Here is a 21450-nt window from a genome sequence, read left to right as displayed (position 1 = left end):
TCGATCCTTGCATCATTTATGGATGTGGGCATATGTATGCACGAGGGTGGTGATGTTGATGGTGGTGTCGTGTGACTAGGAGATGCATTTAATTTTAAAATAATTGCCAAGGTGGTGAACCCCGACTTTTCGGTTACTTACTTACTTGCTTACACCCCTACGATATTTGCCATGGATGTATGTCCCACTGTCTCATCGTATAAAATATTATTATTTATTTGATATTGGCAATTATTAAGGGGGTTGAGTGAGTGTAGTAAATTTGGTGTGTTTCGCATGTTTGCAAACATCCAAACATGCGATTTGGATAAACGCAGCAAATTTTCGCGAGATAAGCGTTTAAAAGACATGTCACGAAATATGTAGAAATGTTTAAAATTTCAGTGAGCCTAAATGTATTGTCTTCAAATTCAGGGTGGTTTGGTAAGTATTCTTCAAATGAGTAAGACTGTGACATAGAAGGAATTTCGAATAGATATGTAAATACTCTAAAATGCATGGACGGAGTGAAGACTGGATTAAACTTTGAGAAAATAATTGGCAATAAATAATCAAATCTCATCATCAGCAACATCACATTTCTAAATTTCGTCACCGATTAATAAGAACAGAATTCTGAAAAATTCAGTAAATAAAAATTTCAGGAATAAATATAATGAATGAATATGGCCTACCAATTTGAATGCAAAATCTAAATTGCTCAATACCCTTATCGTAAATATATGCAACATCTTATTAGCCAACTCAATTCTTATCTCGTAACGAGACTCCTATTCAGGCTGCGAAGGTTAGCACATCATTTAAAAATGTCATGCTCACCTTTCGTGTGTAAAGTTGCAAAATTAAGTTGCACAAAATGTAACAATGACGGCTCATTATATTCCCGGAGGCAAGTTGGCTTTTCTTTGCCAATGCCCGATATTCCGCACGAAAGCCCGAATATCCAGTGAGAAAGAACGGTGTTGTGCTGGGTGAGGAGCTTGCTTGCTCTTAAACTTGGGCAGATTGGACCCTCGTCTCAGTTGCTTTGCAGCAATCAGTCTGATCACTCTACCCCGTCTCTCTCTCTCTCTCTCTCTCTCTCACTATCAACTATCTCGCACAACAGCCTTTTTCTCACCTCTCTAAATCTCAAAATCTTCAAGGTTTTGGAAAAAACTTTGACTCGAAACAAAGTCCGGAAATTCCAGTCTCAGCAGAAAGATCATAAAGCGGCGTAGTTTGGCGAGGCAGGAGTGGAGCAAACCTCCTCTCGTGCTCGTGATCCTGCTCGATCGTCTCAAATTCCTCAGTGACGTCTCATCTCATTATGAAACAACACTTATTATCCAATTTATCAATTGCCCACTAAATTAATTATTTATCAGCCACTCGACCACCACATTCGCGACCTACCAAAGAGCAGATAGTGGGTTATCAAAGCTGCTAAAATAACCTTATCAGCCAGATTCCACTCTCTAACCCTGTGTGCCGTGATGAGTGGTGATGCACCCGAGTTGATGGAGAACAAAGTTGTGTCAGACTCTAATTACAATTAAATTATAAAAATACGAGCCCCAGCCTTGCAACACTTGACTTACGATTAGTAATGCAAAGTAAAATATGTTGTATCGAGTTGCTTCATGGTGAACTTTGTGACTTTGACTTATTAGCCATCGTTGAATGGAATTTTTGAGTCACGCTATAAAATTCAGAGGGAAGTACGACGATCAGCACCGATTAATTATTATTATAATACAAATTCAGGGCTACGTGCAGTATAAAGTGCAATTAAACTTGGATAATTATTCTATTGTTGATTAAAATTGTGTGGAGCTGAACAATGAAATCTCGCAATGCCCGGGTCCCCCGTGTTCAATCAACTTATCATCGAAATTGCCAGGAAGAATAAGTAGCAATACGTTAAAAGGTGGGAGACATAAGTGGAGGAAATTACCCAATCAGTCGGATTAATCTCGTCACTCGTGGATAATGATGATGACCGAGGTGGCTGGAATGGGAACGGAAACGAGTCCTGCTGCCGGGACAGCGAAGGGGAAAGCCTTCAATTTGATGAGACAGCGTTCCTCCTCCGTCGAAGAGGCCGCAATGGCCACTTTCATGAATAATAACAATAACAACAACAACTTGGAGGTGGTGATGGACAACCAGAGTGGTTCTCCACTCCCCCCCAACAACAATCGATCTCACCACCAAGAACACCACCCCTTGGCGACCGCGGCCACAGCGGAGAAAGGTGGCGGTGAGGAACACCCCGCCGTAGCAGCTCTCCAAACAGATAATGACGACGAGGACATGGACATGAAGAAGTCCCCCACGATGAGAGAAGAGGGTGAGACGAGACAACTCCACCAGCAGGATTACACTTCGTCTCGAGAAAACTCTCCTTCTGGAAGAACAACGAAATCCTCGAATGATGAGGACAAGCATCTTGGTCAGCAGAACAGTCGGAGGGAGGAGGACGAGGAGCAGGACGGAGGGATGATGATGGTCTTGGACGAGGAGGACGAGGACGACGGGGGATTCTCCGACGACGAGGGTGAGATGCCAGGGCCAAGGGATGCAGATGACGATTCGGACCGAGATGAACATCGCATCAAGTAAGTGCATGAACAAAATTCACTCTCTTTTGCCGCCGGTATCACTAAAAAAGAAGGTCATAAAGAACATAATTCGAGAATGACATGACTAAATGCTAGTCATATTTATTGACAAAAGTGGTACTAAAGTAATATACTAAGGCTCAGTTTCAAATTATAAAGAGATTACCACCAAAGTGAACAAAATAAGTAATGCTGCAACATTCTACCAAACAAACTGAGGTTTTCCATTAATTATTGGAATTCCATTCCCCTTTTTCCTCACAACAATTGTACAACCAGTTTTAAATTGGAAAAGTCTCCTAAACACATTGTAGCTAAATACTATGTCATAGTGGGTAAGTTGTTCAGTCATGGGTCGCATTCGGTGTCCTTTGAAGTCTTGCTCCAGAATAGTCCCCATCAACGTTGCCAAGATCCCCATAAATTCTGCATGACGGGTACGGGTCTCACTCTCTCCAGGGTATTCTTCTTCTTCCAAAATGTCCTGGTAGAGCATCACCACGCTCTCAAGATGTTCGGCAAGTGCCATATGGGGGAGGGCATTGTTTTTACTTGCTCCTGATTTGATGGAACAGACCTTTGCAGTGAATATCCCGTCCTTCACTGCCCCATTTCCATCATCACCTTGATAAGTGTGGTCTTTATTTTTGATGACACCGGCTGGGAACATATGAGTGGGAATGAGTTGGTTGGTAGCTGGGGTCACAATAAATTTGAATCCGTTCCGGGCCAGAATCTTCCGCACCTCCTTCCAGTCTGCATTGTTGAAGGCGATCCAGCCCATCCGCAGTCGAATTTTAGGGTGGTTGGAATTGGGGAAAGCGTTGTTGTGGAGGAAAGTCATGATGGATGTTGCGACCTATTCAAAACATGTGATTAATCATTCATCCTTGATAATTATAAAAACCTACAGTTAAGTCTTCATGTAGCCCGTGTCCGACTATTTAACCTAAATTTTGCTGAGGCAAGTTGAGATAGGGTTACTTACGGAGAAAGTATTGAATTTCTCGAGAGAGAGCGTTGTGGCAAAACTCCATCTCATGTCCATCACGAAACGACAATTGGGATGTCCAGTGATGTAGTTGCTAATAGACGGATAGCTCCTTTTCCTGTCGGGACTTCTTACGTATTCATTCATGGTGTCTTCATTAAATGCGGTCATACGAAGGATTGGATGGTAGACGATAATGTTGGGTTTGATATTAGTGGCATCCCGTAAAAGCACAACTTCACGGAGTCTGGACGAATCCGCACGGCAATATCCCACAATTTTATCCTGTAAACCATAATTCATAATGGTAATAAATAAATACGAAAAATGTAGTAAAGGGATAGAATAATTCAAATTATTACTTGAGCATTAACCCAGCACCTTCCAATATTGCATTTTTTTTCGATTGCCCCCAATGGAAAACGTAATCATTTTGCACTTTGAACATCAAGGCTTTCACATCGTCACCTTGCCACTTGATCCAAATGTTGTTGTTGTCCCCGTTTCGAATGGGGGTGGTGCGAGGGGTTCCAAGTCCCAAAGTGTGGGTACCACGAACAGGAAGTGACTCCATCCATTCCACGAATTCCTCACTTTCGCCCAAATTAGCATCCGTCTCACCCGGCTCGTCACCCCATCGCAAGTGGGTCTTGATAGCATCAAAGATGTACTTCAGCGTCCCCTTGGGAGGGTGCCACATTTCAACTTCTGCTGGTGGGGGTGGTGGTGGAACTGGAACAAGTGGGAGTGGTGGTGGAGGAGGATTAGCTAAAATAATGCACAAGATAATCCATTACATATTTATCAAATTTATTGCTTCAGTCGTCATCCTCATAAATAATGCATAATATCGATGATTGAGAGTTTTATTACCCATTGGTTCCACTCTCTGAAGTGGTCCGTCCCCATGTTGCATAAAAATAGCAAACGTGACGGGCTCTCCAACCATGTGAGAGAGTGGCGTCGTGGGGACGTACTCCATGACGCGATCCCCATACGTCAAAATAAGTCGCGGTGGTGGCGGAGATTGAGATGGGGGTGCGTCAAAAATATATTCCTCCCCCTCCTCCTCGTCCGCAGAGTGTTGTGTGGAACGAGGGGACACTTGGTCGTCTTCGTCATCCACTTGACCCGCAGCGTGGTGTTCGGGGTCAGAGGTGGGCTCCGTCTCAGAATTTGAGTGGTCGGTGTCATTGGAATGGGCCGAGTCTTCATCATCATTCATGTGATCAGAGTGGGGGTGGGCTTGTCCGTGGTCAGAATCCGAATCGTCACCTTCATTCGTTCGTTCCATGGGAGAGTGGTCGGTATCGGGGTCAGATTCCGAGTCGTCATCATACGTGTAGGACACCTTCTTTCGCTTCCTCAAACTCCTACCACCTAAAAAAACATAAATTCAAGGTAATCAATAATAGTAATATTTAATATGCTGTGTGGTGGGGGTGGGGTGAAATAAGAGGGTAGAAAACTTACGCCCTTCCGTGTTTTGGTGGTCGGTGTCAGGGGAAGAATCCGAGTCGTCAACAGCTCTCGCGGGTTCCATTTGGGGGTGGTCGGTGTCAGGGGGATTCCGAGTTGTTCTCCGAGAAGGTCGTTTTTTGGGTGGGGCCATCTTTGCGCCCTGAAAAGGACTTAAACAAAGAGGTAAACAGTGGTGGAAAGTGTGGAAGGTTTGAGAGGTGGAGGAGAGAGGAAGAAAAACACGTGAAACTCGCTGGCAGTGCAGACGAGTTGTGTGAGAACTTCTCCATTTTTCTTCCTTGATGGCAAAGGGACGCCAAGCTTTCGTTATCAGTTGATAAGAAATCGAGTGAGGAATGCAGCGTCGGTTTATTTTTGGAAATATATTGAACAATGAAGTTTGGTTGTTTTATAATACTTTTCAGGCTCAATGATGGCATCACCGTTCGAGAGGCACTCATGAGTCGGGCTTATCAAGCAGCGGCGGCCAAATATGGACATGGGGGCAGCAAGTACTCGGCACAGGTGAGAACAGCTTTTTTAATCCACTTGCTTTGTTTTTTTAATTAATTAACTAATTATAATTATAATTTAATATTTCTGCCGAGATTAATTATTTCGTTTGCCGTTTTTCAATGCTTTATTCTGTTAAAAATATTAGCGGATCATCACATCTAAAGGACCAAATATTTCAGGAGAAAGAAAGGTGTCGTCGTGCGTGTAATCACAACCCTTTCTTTCCAGAATCTCACTCCTCTCTCTGGCTACTTTTCTTCCAAGAACGTATCCCAGTAGAGCACGCCTACGAAAACTTTGTGACTTTTAAGTTGCATTAGCACACTTTATCCAAGGTTGGATAAATTACAGAGTCACTTTTACACGAACATTTGAGTGAGGTTTAAAAGAGTTGAAAACGTTAATCCTAAAATCCGAAAGGTTTGGATGGGGAAAAAGAGGAAAAAGAGGCGTTTCAAGTGATCTGAAGCATTAAGATCAAGTCAAGGGTGACACTAGTCAGGGATAGATTCCTCCGACTGGAGTTGGTCTTAAGTAAAATTTCCATCCACTCAATTGTATGTAACAGGAGTCCAGAGTGACATGATTCCATTTTGCAACTGGCAGTGCTGTGGCGTAAGCATTAAGTAGGTACTCGCAGCACTGGGAGGACGTTGAGATTCGTAACAACGAGCATGACAAGGCAACCTGAAACCTCCACGTTTTTATCATTTTGTTTGTATTCCTCTACAAAAGAGCAAAGGATGATATTTTTGCTTCATGTTTTCTTCTCTTCTCCGATGATACATAATCCCGGGCTGCCTTGGCGTTGTTGCTCTTTGTGTGTCGGATTGAGAGGAGTTGATCTCGGATCTGGTGAACTGTGGTGGGAAGAGGAGTGTGGCAAAAAGTATTCATTTGGGTGGGTGAAGAAGAAGGCAGGGTTGATTGAGAGAAAGGCAGGAAGTGGAGGAAATCACTTAAATGAGATAAGAGGGATTGAGCCCTCTCGAGGCACAAGAAATCTCGGGAGCTTTCCCTTTATTTGTCCGTGTGTGACAAGGTGTGAAATTAGAAACTTCCTTCAATCACTTTCACAACCACTCCCACCACCACCTTCCTCATCACAGCCCGCTCCTCAGACAAGTCCACTCGCCCAAAGTCTCACCCGACCAGGAGAGAGCAGTGATCGAGTGGGCAAGTTGAGACGACCAGGATGGCGAGCGACGCTGTTCTCATAAATAGTCGCACTCACCCAACATTATTGATTTGATATTTGGAAATTAATGCAATTACGAAACAGAAAAGTCTTAAAAATAGCATAATTTATTTCATATAAATGTTACTAAAAAATTGTTAACAAGGTGGTGTCGTCACTCTTCAAAGGATTTCTGCATTAGAAACAATTGTCGCATGATTTGTACTTGGTGGAAAGTTGGAGAAAAAGTTTGAACAACTCGACAAAAGTTTCCATGCACGTATTTAGTTCTTGCTGCAGAGCAAAGTCTGAGTTTAAAAGTAAATTATAAATTGTACTCGGTGTACGTAGTTGTTATCATTACGTATGTTAAGTTGCGAGGGTGGTGATTAGTTGGGTGAAATGGGTTCAGTAAGTAAAATGCATCTGTGCATTAGCTCTATTTATATTTACGACAAATAGAATTGAAACATCAGGAAAACACGATCCTTTCAGTGTATTTATACTCGAAATAAATAGGGACTCGAGAATCTGGAAGAGTTTGGAAGGTCGAGAGCCGACCACCTGGATGATGGATTTCTGCTAGTTTAGCGATTTAGTTGGTGAGTGGCAAGGAATTTAATGGAGATGGATCAATTCTTCTTTCATCCCTTGTAAACATTGAGTTGGTCAGACAAATCTTTGTATCATCAGTCGTCCTCCTCCTCCATTATATCATACCTTTCACTCCATACACTCGCAGACACTTTGCATGCACATGTATTTATTTATATCCGTCCATTCCATGCATTATCCTCACAACAAAGTCTCAGTTTCTCATATGAAATCCTCCCAGATTAATAAATCCAGCCTGAAATAGACTCGCGTTTGAAATATGTAGTTAAAAAACAAAAAGTGGAGAATTTCGAGTTGTACTTGGTTCATTCCTGTGATTGCATGAATGTCAATGTTTTATAGAAATACGCAAATATCGCACGTGTAAGTGTTCTCTATCCCACCAACGAGTAAATACCAGTGGCCTTTCGAGACTACATAATATGCATTACATGATGGTAGGCAAATATCTATGCTTGGTTGTCATAAGTCTCATAGAGTTGTGCTGAATGGACCAAGTATTACGTAAGAAGAGAGCGGATCGTGGTGGTGATGAAAATGGTGAAATGCAGATAAATGGTGGACGATCGGGTTTCTGCTGAGCAAATAAAAGCCCAAATTAAATGCACAAATTGAAATGAGCCTTTTCAGACTTTCTCCCCATGTCCGTCCACACCACGCCATGTGAAATAGGGGCCCCAACTGCCCCTGGTGGTGGTGATGGTGGGGTGGCCAGTGCATACGTGGTTGGATACATATCATTATTGTTCCAAGCCTCGCTCTCTCCTCGTCAAGTATTAGGTAACTGACTGAACTGTCATGTGTGACTGGGAGTGGAGATGAGGCCATCAGCCTGGATATGAATAGGGTTTGCTTTCACAAAGGGAATAAATTATGTAAATTGTGCTGTACAAAGTTGCAAGTTTATGCCTCTGCTAATTAATTACGTTGCATAACATTGGAATGAATAATATCTCAGAACGAGTACTTACTTATTACGTGTGTGCTGCGCTGCTGCGGGGCAAATCAGCCGAATTCTGAATGAATGGAGGGGATGAGATGCTAATGAGAGAACAAACAGATTCAGCTCAAAAAGGAGTCGTGGGATCGCAGGTCAGAGAGAGTGCAAGACTTGTTGTAAACATTGAATTGCAGGAGAAAGTGAGTTGCCGGCTTTATGAATTCATTTCTGAGATTGTGCGATTCATCTGTAACAAATATATTTATAAATTGTGATGCCGCATTTATAATTACTTTGAACAATCTCATAACCGAACCGAGCGGGCACAGCACACGGCTTTTTGTTCATCTCTCAACAAAGGAGGAGACAGACGATCGGAATGAATTGAAGGCTTATGTTTCAAACTGGATGGAATCTACTTTCCTTCACCCTCTCACTTCTATTTTTACATGGCATTACCCAATGCTGAACGGTAATGTAATATATTGCCAAGAGAGAATTGAAACGTTGTTGGATTGGTTTGCAGTGAGTGAGGGAATAGTCCGTGAAATCCCGGTGTAGGTTGAGTAATCAGAGAACGAGCGATGCCCGGTTCGGTCGGACTTGATGTTCTTTGATTGTCCGTGTCCCCTCCGTCACTCACTCGCTCTCTCTCTCGCTCTCCTCATTACGAATGACGAATTACAAGGCTAATTCACCGGACTCAAGCAGCTACTAAATATTCTAATGAACTATCTCCTCTCCCCCACCCTCAACCAGGAACACGTCCAATAACGGAGTATGAGGAGCGGCATCCAGAAAGTGAAAAGCAAATGCAGTCTTCCTTTGTGGATTCGATACAAGATAAATAGAATTAAGGTTCGGGTTGGACTGAGATCGGGAGGAGAGGGGTGATCCAACACGGCCGCTTGTTTACTCGTCGACCAACGAGAGTCTGAACCTGGTCTCGAGGTGAAAGCTCCTCAAGAGAGGAAATCAGTGACGAGCTCGGGAAGCTGCACTGGCCTTTTGTTTGGCTGTTGTGTCATACATCAACTTTCCGCTGTCTGTCACTTTCACGCTGAAGTTGCACTGTTCTCATCCATCTCGTGCCTGGCTATCCTGCTCCATGTTTCCCCTCGAGTAAGTATTCCCATCACAATTTGTCATCCAACTCGTACAGTGTGAAACGGCTACTTATAATATTAAATCACATCCACAAGTGGACATGGGCGAATATATTACTGAGCTTCAGTTCTCGGTCTCTCTTTCTCCTTGGATTAACTCAGGATTATGAATGCTAGGGCTGATGCGACGCAATGGCGATGCAGTTCAGTTCGAGGGGATTGCATTGAGTTTATTCCGTAATGAAACGAAATTGGATATTTTTATTTTTGGCCGAATCTCTAATTCCACTTTTGAATTAGTCTCACTCTCCCCACGCCACGAGTCCCCCTTCTCATCAGCATTTCCAGATTTACTGGCTGGACACTTTCACTCTCGTCCCTCGTCCTGGATTATTGGAGCATTAATTAAACTGAGATGACGAACAAGGGTTCGAGCCACGTGCTTCATTTGGGGATCAAATTATGTATATTCGTGCAAAAAAAGGTGAGAGAAGGTTACTTTTTATGAAGATTGTGGGGAAAACAGGTGGTTTAAAAAGATCTGGGAGATACATTGCACGAGGACATGTTTCAGATTGAATGTGTAACCTGTCAGTAGTTGAAGGTGCAACTTGTTTAGTTTCGTGTTAATATTTACTCCTCATTTTTCCCGTTGGTTGTGAACTGAAGACAAAAAATAAATATGGTTATAATTACATGTCAATTTGCTGCATGTATCTAGAGGTGTACGTACGTATGGTATGTGTGTTTAGCAAAGGCGACAAGGTCTCGATAAAATGTGATGCGAAAAATCTGCGTGTGCTAGTTCCTCTCGCTCATACGTAGGATTAGCTTCAGAGCTCTTGTATAACAATAATGGAACCAGGTTCCCACATCATCAAGCCAACACACATTTCATCGTCGTAAGCACCAGAGCAGTCCAAGGGAGGTACGTACGTACACATTATGATGTGTCCAATGTGCAAATTAAGCCCAGAAACGCGAACCAAAGTTGATTTATGGGTTGTGTGAGAGAATTCAATATTCTCAAAGGAGCCAGTCGGACAAGATTTGATTGATAACAACGCTCAGCATTTTCGTAATTTTTAATCCTCAATTTTAATAATGTCAATTCAGCAGTTCTTTGTAATCTCAATCGCAAATTATTTATTTAATAATGTAGAATATTTAATAATAATGGATTGAAGCCAATTATCTCGCGTGGTGAGTAAAGTAATAATTAGTTGTTTAATTAGGCGTCTGTGAGTGTGGAAGAGGCATAAACCACGACGTGACCAATTTTCTGTGGTGAGCATTTAGAAGACGAAATTTGTTACAATTTTTGCACGCACAGCATTTGGACGACCCAAGCGTCGTAGTTCCAGTTTTTTTTTCTTCTCTCTCTCGTAATCGTTGTTAACCTGCAAATCTCGCTGCAATGTTAAAAAATCTTGTGTTCATTGTTTGTGGAAAGGAAAAGCATTAAATTAAAATAATTTTGCTTTGATTGCTCGACTTGGTTTTTTATCATTAAAAATGCAACTTCCAACATTGGTTTGGAACAAACAAGTGAGAACAATTATCCTCACGCACACTTTGGCATTCATCGCAACCATAAATTAAAATTATTATGATAACTGGATGCTGTACTTCCTCTTTAGCTGCTACATATACGTACGTAGAGGTACATACGTATGCACATACTTTCAGCCTCTCGCAATGTAACCCACAATCGTTCAAATCGAGGTTTAGAGTTCGAAGAATTGCACTAAATGGGAAACTGATTGAATCAATTATTAAATATTATTATACAAGAAAACCAGAAAATTTGTAGGATGCACTGCCAATAAGTAATTTTCTACTTTTCAAACATGAGCAACTGCAATGTGTCCGTTTGCTTAGGTATGCAAATCATAATGGCATTTATCTCGACGACTGAATTTACTTATCGAAAGAATATCAAATTAAAATGCTTCTCAGATTGTGATATTATTGCGGCAATAATGATAAGCAATTAATTGATCTGAACCGACACGTTTAGGATGATTTAGTCGTGTCGTGAGAGGAGACTAACTATACGGAGTAAGTAGGAAAGCATGTAGTGTGGTAAAGTGATCCGCATCACGGATTGGGTGATCAGTCAGAGTGAATTTGGGACTCATTTGAGTTGCTCATTTGCTAATTAGTGAAATAGACACTTGATCCAGTGGAAATCCGATAGCTCACTTTCACCAACCGGACTCGCTCTCTTTCTCTTTCTCTCTGACCGTACATGCTACATATGTACATCATGGACTCGTATATATTACCCAAATTAGCTGGAAATTATTTAGGAGCGCGAGTCCTTCTGGGAATATATGCACGCAGAGATTACAAACTCTGCACAATGGAGAGGATAATGTCGCGGATGAGCTTTCCATTATTCAATAAGCAATAATACGGTTCCGATTAGCCGGTGGAAATGTACCATTCCTGCCTCATTTGGACGTATCAGATGACTAACGACTGGTACAAATTTACAAATGGGACTGCATGTATGTACATACGTTGTACAACAAAGGGCGGCGGCTCCTGAGGAGAAATTATGCGTTGCTGAACCAATCCCAAGAATGAGTCCGTCCAGTTCCAAGTAATCTAAATACAGATCCAAACTCCATGTTGGAAGTATACACGCCCAAATGTATACACGAGTATATACGTAAGCATTCAACCACCACTTGTTTGTTAATGCTTGGCCACATAATTAACATAATTACCATTCCACATTTCAAAGTTTTTGTTCTCACAGGAGTCAGTGGTTGTTGATATGGCTGGGCTTACCGAGAACTATTGACAGCATAAGGTGTATACCGTGCAACCGGTTTTTTGCGATAATTCTTATTTCAATCTGACAGTTGTTATTGTTGTGCTGTGGAGCGGATTTCGTGGCATGGAGGATAATTATTACATGAATTGTTGCTCGTATTAATAATTAGTAATTAACATTAAATGGGGCCTTTAATTTAAATGAGTGAAAGATTCATTTAAATTGTGAACTTGAATTACAAGACGGGCAACTATGTATCACATGCATATCATGTGCGTATGAGAAGGAATCTCGATTTTGGTTTATGATTAGCATTTCAAATGGTTCAAGCAGGTTCTTGTTCTGTTCTGAGATCAGTCAGGTGCTCATAATCCTTAAAAATAATAAGGAGAGAAGAAGAAAGAAGTGGCTATGAGTGGATGAACCAGTAAAACCTCCGAAGGTTGCGAGATTGGGAGTCGTAAAAAATCATCTCGTGTTGTGTAATCTAGGATCACAGTAAAATTAAAAAGCAAAACTGGCTCCATGTCCGCAGCCCACGTTCGGACTTGCATATGCACAGATACGCCTAAAAGAAGGCTTCAGCACGTTGCGACTCTCGCAGGAAGAAAACCAAGACGAGAAATAGTTGTAATTATAATATTTTATGTATGACGCTTAATCCATACATTTTATTTTATCAAGTGCAATTATTCCAACGGGGTCACTCACTCACCTTCGTCGAAGCAATTAAAAATCATCTCCTCAAAACTGTATCATCTCCGTCTCATCTGTTTGGCTAATATCGAGCAAAGGTGTAATTTTGTTATGCAAATTCATGCGAAAATTCCTGTGCGAAATATCCAGTTTCGACTCTTATTGATTCGGAGAGAGGCCTCTGAAAAGAATGGAGGAGGGTCATTAATAATCTGTCTAATTATTGATGGAGCACCCCGATTCTCGACATTTCATTCCTCATGCAGCAACATTATTATGCCAACAACAATTTAATAACCGACCGAGGCGAGGAGGGTAAAAAGCAGGCCGAAGCAGGAGCACCTTGCTTCTTGAGGAGTTTATCTGCATAATAATATTATTCCCAACTCGTTTGAGGTCTGGTTCGAGGTTCGGTAATCGTAATGATAAAATGATGATCCCTTCATTAAATTTTTACTTGACTAAACGTACGGAGAGGTGAAGTTAATGAGTGCGCGCACCGGGAGGAAAAAAGTTTCCTCTCCCATTTTATTACTGCTTTATTTTTATTGTGCATTAAATGCACATTATATGCCCAACTCACAGATTTTATGTCCATCCACTCTCTGAATGAGATAAGTTCGATCCCTTTTCACTCATAGGCCTGCCACACTGTTTGGTTTGGGTTCTTGTTTCATTAAACTCCACCAACTCAACATGGTTGATTGTCTTGATTGGCCATAAAAATTGTATTACTGACGCTCCTATCACCCAGCCTCATCTTTGCATACATTAATTTTTAATGTGAACTCTCAGGTGCATTAAAATTTCTCAGTTTTTTTATGGGGAAATTAAAAATTATTTAGCTCTCCGATTAAATCTTACATGCAGACTTTGTTTGTGGAATCAGAGCTCAAGCAGACACTGGCCAGTCTTACTTACCATTATCATGGGAGAATAGAGGTTGTACGTACATACATAATATTTACCATTGCAACAAGTTATAATACTACGCCGTCCAGCGAGTATGATCTGCATCTCAATGAGAGACGAGTGTTGTAAATATATTTTATAATGATCTTGTGCGTCACTCACCCGCACATCTCTCTCCCTCACTCACTCTCTCTCTCGTACTTAAACGTGTGAGTAAGGAGATTATTTATTCTTATAATTTTAATAACACAATAGTCGACTTTTTATTATTCTCTCGAGATGCACATTCCTCAATATGGGGACAAGGAAAGTCCATCTGCACAATCATTTAGGATTTGATCATTATGCAATAAAACGAAAGCCGCATAAATTCACGGTCCTTTTGCAGTTCGGTTTTAATGTCTGATTTATTAAGCTCGGTTAATCCATCACTCGTCAAACAAAAGAGTCATTTTTCTAGCCATCGCAACGTTTTGGAGACAATGAGTGCAAGAAGAGCGAAATTCACGCACAAGTCTTGCGACCAGAATTGAAGAAGGAAAGGGAATATTATTGACGTTGGCGAAGTGGTTCGAGTGTCAACTTGGGAATAATGTGCTCGACTTGGGAAATGTTGGGCTTGCTCACACAAGAAAATCTTCTTAGGACGGCTCCGTTCTTGGTATGGGCGAGGGATTCGTAAATTTTGTTTACGACCTGAATATGATATTACAATGTATTATGATGATGACTTTGATTACCCACTCATCCAGACCTCGCATTATCATCCAGACCTGCAATGCTGATCGTAATGATGAGTGTGGATGTGGAACCGTGATTTGATTTCCATTTATTTTATTGCCTCTATCACCAACCAAACCAATTCGCGGTCTGCGAGCCTCCCCAGATTCATGGTCCTAATGCCGAATGGTTGAAGTCATGATGACTCCAAAATTCTTATGTCTAGCAGAGTTTGTAATAATATAATGGCTCGTAAATTATGCCACGTACACAGACCGAGTCCCACCACGAACGAGGTTGTACTTTCTGTACAAAAGTTATTCTGGATTATGAGGTATAAATTATGACCAATTGTCAATCCCCGAGTTCACAAAAGTCAGAGAAAGTCGTCCTCTCAGATTTGATGAGTCTGATCGTGATGATGGTCTTTACACAATATTTGATGGTGAATATCAGCTCAATGAACTATGAACCAACATGATCATCGCACATATTCAAGGAATTTAGGCAAGTTGGTTTTTAAATCAAAGTTAATAACAGACTTGTTGTTTGTTACACGTCTCTGAAGGAGGGACCTCAACCTCAGGATCGTACTGGGTAATTTTTGGAATAATATTGTGCATCTCAGCTCATTAAAAATATAAAATATGGATTCTTATGAGACCATTATGAGCATGAGAATTATTGTTATTATTTATGTGTTGCAGTGCATTTTCTCTGTCACTGTAGAACATGTGCCGTACCATGCGTAGCACAATAGAGCTGTAGATGTGTAACAGCACTCGTAGTAATCGGATAGCAATAATAATTATACTGCTTCTTGGTTTTCTCAATTGTACCAGAAATAATTGAAAAATCTCTGATAAAATGATCCTCGTTTAGAATCTGATAAATTCCAACATCCGCATAGGCACCCATCACACTAAAAAACCGACTACCTTAAAGAACTCGTTACGACCGGGCCAAGCTTTCCTCAACGGATATGCTTATGATTATAATCTGACCATGAATCGTAAATAAGGATGGCTGGGTAAAATAATTAGGAATTTAAAGCACAATTAAAATTAATTTACATTTCATCCTCTGCCTCGCGAGCTATCATTAGCAATACAAATAATAATAATTTATATAAGTTTTATTACGCACAGAGAACCTCCTCCTCATTGTTGCTCCTCTACTGCTGCTGGTTGAACGAAGGGAAAAGTAGGATGGAAAATATGGATGCATTTACCAATTAATTACCTACATATGTGCATACATATCCAACAATGCACACATTGTGTGAACCTTACGTGGAAGATAAAAGTCTTGGCTGCCTCTTCTCGTATTGAAATCCCATTAATTGCCCACTGATAAGGATCCAATGTGAAAAACATTTTTTCCGTGGTGCTGTAATGTATGCCTTGTTCTAATCTAGAAAATCTGTACATGTGTGCGCCTTACTATGTGTGTACTGCTGGGGTCGGGCCCGACACGCCTTTCCACCCTCACTTCACCTTCTCATAATTAGTGGGATAATTATTATAATCAGGTGCTCAAAGAACATGCGGATATTAACCATAAAGTAATTGATCCGTTTACGTGGTTTGTTTATAGCCCTTCTGCGTTCTATTTCTGCAGGGTCACTCTTCTATTTTTTAGTCCAATAATAATGAAAGTAGCAATAAGTCAGAAGCGATTTTCATCGTGCCCTACGCTAATAACAAGCGATTGGCGTAAAATGTGTTTTGACGACAACGGCGGCGGTGAGGGCGACGACGTTGGGGTTGAAACGGTTGGGCTGGTCAGGACTCCATCTCGATCACAAGTAATGGTCATCATAATGCATATTTACTCACCCCTCATTATTTTTTGATGGTTTTAATAATACCCTTCGATCCCAGTGGATATATTTATTCTCATTCAGCCGGGTTCCAATTTCACTCGAATTTGATCATTTCGCAATGAGCTGTAATTTATGCTCATTTACTTGAAACCTGAGATAATCGTTGTTGACCCGGAGCTGAGGCGAAAACAGGAAGGCTGGACTCCTGGGGTGGAAATCGCGTAGTAAATACGTGCATACTTGTAAAATAAATACGTATTAAATAATGAGTCTGGCCGGAGGTTTGGCCAATGTCAACCGTTTCTATTTGTACATATATTATTATCATGGTCGTATTATTGCTGCTGATCGGCTACTACGATCCCGTGCATAATTCATAACCCGTAATTCCCATTTGCATTATAGAAGCCACACATTTGACATTTTGTATTCAAATGAGAATGAGAAATGAAGGAGGTAGCTGTACGTTCCATGCATGTAATAACCCGTAATTTTTCCATCATTAAATTAAATTTAGTCAGCTATTTTTGATTGTTTACTTGCATATATTTCTAGAAAAATACTGGCTTCCTGTAATCAAAATGATAAAATTTTGCAAAAATCGTATTAAATGATGATGATAGTCAAGCATTATGGTTTGGTTATGAAACATTGAGCCACTAATCAGCCAGAATTAAATTGTTAAATTTTACGTATTTATGTCAACTATCGAGTAAATCAGTTCATAACATAGTCTGCGATGAGTAATGTTTATATTTTAAATGACAATTTTGTGAGCTCAAATAGTGTTTTGTTGTAATAATTGGATCATGAGGATGGAATTGGAATTGCTTAAAATGTGGCTTATTACTCGGGCTGACTGCATGTTGTTGATGAATAAAAAGATTTGATGGCATGTGAAGAGAGCGAGCGAGTCAATGAGCATTACGATAAAATAATGGAGCTTATTTGGTCTAAGTGAAGTAATCACATCGAACGGTAATAACATGAGAGTTGATGAGGGTAAATACTTGACGGTGACGGTGGTGGTATTGGCTGAGAGTAATTCCATGAATTCAGTTAATGTCCTGGATTGGCGATTTTCTCCGTCGAGTGGAACAAAATACATAATAAAAAGAAACAAGTGGGTATTACACGGGGAAAGATAGCTCACGGGTTAAGTTATACGAGGAACATTATGTGTGATTATATACACTGCTGCTACTTGGATCTACATACGAGCTGAACGTGCGGAGGGAGGGCTGAATGGAGGGCAAACAGCAAAAATTGGTTGATAAATGGAGAGACCTGGAGAGAGAGAGAGAGCGTCATCATGAGATCCGTAATCAGCCCTTGTTCCACCATCCATCCATCCAGGGTGTTATTATCATAATTGCGTCTACTTAGTCCACATTATTACTCTTGATCCCTATTTACCCAGCCATTAAATGTCCTCCTCCTCTTGTTCCACATCCCAAAGTACGTCGAGTCACTCACCAGCCTTCGTGTAATATAATCCACCTCAAGTGTATGCATTATTAGGCATATTATCCTCATTTGTGGAGAAAGCAGGAGCTCATAACTGGCTTTATTATTTATATCATCAAGTATGCATACATATATATGCTCAAATTAGGAAATAACAACAAGTGCATCAGTATTAAGAACGAGGATTTTTATTTTAAGGTCATTGGCTGAATGGAGGATTCTCATTATTTCAATTACACTATTTATTGGATTTGGTGGTAATATTACTTGGTAGTCAATCTTGCCAGTCAGGGATGCATGGCTGGAGTGGTTAGGTTAGGAGACGTCTAATTATTATTTCACTTGGGATGAGGCTGTGGGTCTCATGAAGCATTTGGTGGATCGTCGGAGATCATCTTCTCCGTCATCAGAGGGAGAAGAAGAAGTGAAAATCCCTTCGAGCGGTTTCGGGGTTTCATCCTCTTCACTCCCTAAACCGCGCACTTGTTGCTTTTCGAACCCCTTCTTACCCAACACACACGACGACAGGGACGATCTGATTATGCCGGATTATGATCACGTTTTGTACTTAATATATGTATGCCCACCTCTTCTTTCTTCGTCTCCTAACCGTGCCTAATATGCAGTCACGCAGAGTGTGCTTTTCCTTGCACGACGACATTGCTTCGTGTACATGCTGATCGCAATGTTGGTTGTAAGATCCGGTTCTGCTGGGTGGAAAGTCGGTGGGAACGAGCCACATTCCAATTCCATTCGAGAGAAGATTGTGCAGTTGGACGAGAATGGTAATAATTCTCATTATTATAATGACATGCTTTCTCCCTTGGCCTGGGTTTCTCACAACGACTGCCGAGAAGCTCGTCCAGATGACGTGTCGCAATGAGGGTCGCCGTGGGTGCGTACTTTTGCATTTCGTGGACAGAGACATTCACCAGGAAGAAATGCAATCAAGACGACTGACCGCTTCGGAATGGTGTTTATTCATCCATCTGCCAGAATAGTTGGTGGATGACTCTTGCTGGTCGTGTTGTGAATGCATTTTGTTGGCCGCAGTTGTGAATTGTTTCACTTATTGGGTTGTGCTGAGGCTGTGGGTGAGAGAGATGCGGCTTTGATTTGGATTGAAGCTAACAAATCACTCAACATCCCAACTCGTGGGTTGGAATCTCTCCCTCTGAGTAAGTAATTTGGGACTGCGGCGAATTTATAATTTGCACATAATTAACGGGAGAGCCGTGTTTCAACTTTCTCCCGAATGCCCATGGCTTTTCTCCATCTGTGTGATCTCTCTCTGCTCCTCAGCTCTTTTGAGGGGAGGCAGGCAGGCAGGCAGGCTCGACGGCTTTCAGGATGATGATTTATCTTCCTGTTTGTGTTAATCATATGATCACACAGCCGGTGGAGCAGTATGGACTCGCGAGTTTTAATTGACCATCACGATTGAAGAGATGAATTATGAAATGAGTAAATAAACATGAGCCACGAGGAGTGATTGATAAACTAATTAGACGGGAAGTTGGCCGAGCACTAATTCCATTCCTATATTTGCACTAAAATTAGAATAAATTGATTGAGAACACTTTTCATGTCCAGCCAGCAAAGTAATGAAGCAACGTTTGCTAATTTCATGAAAGCTAATGGATGGACAGGAGCGGGATAAATTTTGTTCTTCCAATCAAAATCCAAAGGTTGAGCAATGATGATGATGACGATAATGACGATGACGATGATGGGGAAAATGGCCATGTTTATCTTCATTTACATCATCAGCCCCAGAAGCAGAGAGGCTGACCACAAACAATACAACCGCAACTCATTTTCACACGTTTAATCAAACCTTGTGGACTCTTGTTAATTATCGAACAAAGTAAAAGTTAATAATTTTCATAAAATACGACTAGGAAAATATTGGTTCGGACGACTCGGGTCAGATTTTATGAGAAAAATGTCCGAGTTGGGACCTGACAACATCTCAGAATGTCTCAAATTCCTGAAACTTGGTCGTAGTAGTCGCTGCTGGTGGTTTAGGCACATACGCACCCTGACTGACTGGCAGGGGGACTTGAACATGTTTCACTTTTTCGTGTGCAAGGTATATAATTTGTGCTCATAAAATAAATCATTATTAAATTGGAGCTGGGGAAATCGGCTATAAATAGTGGAGCTGGATGTTGACATAATCTATTTTATTGACTCTTCTCTCTTGCTGACCATGTTTTATTGCCTACTCCAGAATAATGCACCATTATTATCTTCGTCATTATTACTCCCAGATATTAAACTGGGCATAAACTATCAAGTGCAAAATTACCTGGAGTAGTGAGTGAGCAAAGTGCACTAAACTGCAATACACACACATTCGGTGTAAGCACATCTATATTCTCGTCTAGCAGACTCTGGTTTTACTACTTTGGCAAGGAAAACATGAGACTCGGCTGGACTACATTATTCGTAATATTATTATGAATGATCGCATCGTATAATTCAGAATCCGGAGGGTAATGAATAATGACTATGACAATGATGAGAAGGGGATGATGACTAACTGCACAGCTAACCAACCAACTAACGATGCACATGTACGACTATATATAAAAGTTGGCCCATCTGTAGGAGGACAGTTTCAAGTTGAACTACATAATGTGGATACGAACGTACAGGAGCAGGTCGTAAATAGCTGTATATTCGTTTCTACACGTGCATATCCATCTCGACGGAATGAAGAGCTCCTAATTTTACGCTCTTCTTTAGTGAATGAGTAATTGCAAATTATTACGATCAACTCTGGGAGTGATTCCCAATTTCACCCAAATTATGGAATCGAGTCATTTTACTGCCACCAACCAAGTCGTGGTCGCATGGCGGAGTTCTCCATATGAGCAAACGACTGGCTGCTGACTCTGCAATTTTAATTTTAATGGGACTGCGGAGCACATTATGTTTATGTTCATCAGGTCCCTTGACAGTCGTGAAGCATCACTTCTTTGTCTCATCGCCTCCAACGGCTGCCTCCCTCCACACCGTCCTCCGCACAATTTATTTGCACTCAATTCCCAAAATTGCCCATTACTCATTTAGGATACTTTATTACGTCGGGCGAAATTTGGCACAACAGTTAATTAAGAATTGGTTGGGATTAATTGAGAATTAAAGGAAAGGCTGCACCGAGATTTTAAAAACAATTTTAATTAAAGTTGAGCAACTTAATTCAATAATGGGCGATATTGAAGGAGGTGATTGAAGGAGGTGGATTCATTAGTCATGAGAAGAAGGGGCAATTTGCATTGCTCCAAGTAATAAAATTACTCATCCCTATTTTATTTATCGCAAAACTTGTTCGGTATTTTGGATGTGGATCAAAATTTATCGCTGGACACACCTTGCTCGCTCTCTGCCCATCCAACTAATAACTTTTATACCACGGCGGAATCCCCCCTTTCCTTCCTTATAATGCTCACCCACCTCCAACCATAACTCGGTCGGTCAGAGAGTAATGAATTATATTTGATCTCAAACCAGAGCACCTCTTTCCTACAGCATGTAAAATGCAGTGTGGTTCACATCGACAATTAATTACAAGTTATAGATCAGCTCCACTTTCTACCTTCTGCTCTGCTCACGAAAACACGTTGTTGC

The 21450-nt window shown here is 41.1% G+C and overlaps 3 protein-coding genes across 5 annotated transcripts in view; 1 reads left to right on the top strand and 2 right to left on the bottom strand.

The window, feature by feature from the left end:
• The first annotated feature begins 1015 nt into the window (after window positions 1-1015).
• The window catches only part of LOC110852643 (POU domain, class 6, transcription factor 2), a 45242-nt gene continuing 24807 nt past the window's right edge, over window positions 1016-21450 (top strand). The window contains exons 1-2 of one of the 3 annotated variants that reach the window (XM_035854039.1): window positions 1016-2600; window positions 5481-5580. In XM_035854039.1, the coding sequence (XP_035709932.1) occupies window positions 1972-2600; window positions 5481-5580 (729 nt within the window). In that variant the 5' untranslated portion in view covers window positions 1016-1971. The remainder of the gene's footprint in view (window positions 2601-5480; window positions 5581-21450) is intronic. The other 2 variants (XM_035854038.1, XM_022100750.2) reach the window with 2 other exon arrangements.
• LOC118436295 lies at window positions 2620-4213 on the bottom strand. The gene is made up of 2 exons (XM_035854056.1): window positions 3592-4213; window positions 2620-3462 (listed from the first exon to the last, which is right to left on the bottom strand). Exons 1-2 carry the CDS (start codon window positions 3895-3897, stop codon window positions 2806-2808), a joined length of 963 nt encoding a protein of 320 aa, XP_035709949.1. The 5' UTR covers window positions 3898-4213; the 3' UTR covers window positions 2620-2805.
• On the bottom strand, window positions 4213-5443 carry LOC118436296 (sarcoplasmic reticulum histidine-rich calcium-binding protein-like). Its single transcript, XM_035854057.1, has 2 exons — window positions 5068-5443; window positions 4213-4974 (listed from the first exon to the last, which is right to left on the bottom strand). The coding sequence occupies exons 1-2, from the start codon at window positions 5204-5206 to the stop codon at window positions 4388-4390; spliced, it is 726 nt and encodes a 241-aa protein (XP_035709950.1). The 5' UTR covers window positions 5207-5443; the 3' UTR covers window positions 4213-4387.

This window comes from Folsomia candida, unplaced genomic scaffold (assembly GCF_002217175.1).
Source record: "Folsomia candida strain VU population unplaced genomic scaffold, ASM221717v1 Fcan01_Sc007, whole genome shotgun sequence".
Taxonomy (NCBI): Eukaryota; Metazoa; Arthropoda; class Collembola; order Entomobryomorpha; family Isotomidae; genus Folsomia; species Folsomia candida.
This window is presented reverse-complemented; position numbering and strand designations above follow the sequence as displayed.

Bases quoted from the DNA above. Each gene is read 5' to 3' on its own strand.
- LOC118436295 (XM_035854056.1), bottom strand. From the start codon at position 3,897: ATGAATTATGGTTTACAGGATAAAATTGTGGGATATTGCCGTGCGGAT. The intron at 3,463-3,591 runs GTAAGTAACCCT...TGTTTTGAATAG, and splicing joins AGAAATTCAATACTTTCTCC to GTCGCAACATCCATCATGAC.
- LOC118436296 (XM_035854057.1), bottom strand. From the start codon at position 5,206: ATGGCCCCACCCAAAAAACGACCTTCTCGGAGAACAACTCGGAATCCC. The intron at 4,975-5,067 runs GTAAGTTTTCTA...ATGTTTTTTTAG, and splicing joins CCACCAAAACACGGAAGGGC to GTGGTAGGAGTTTGAGGAAG.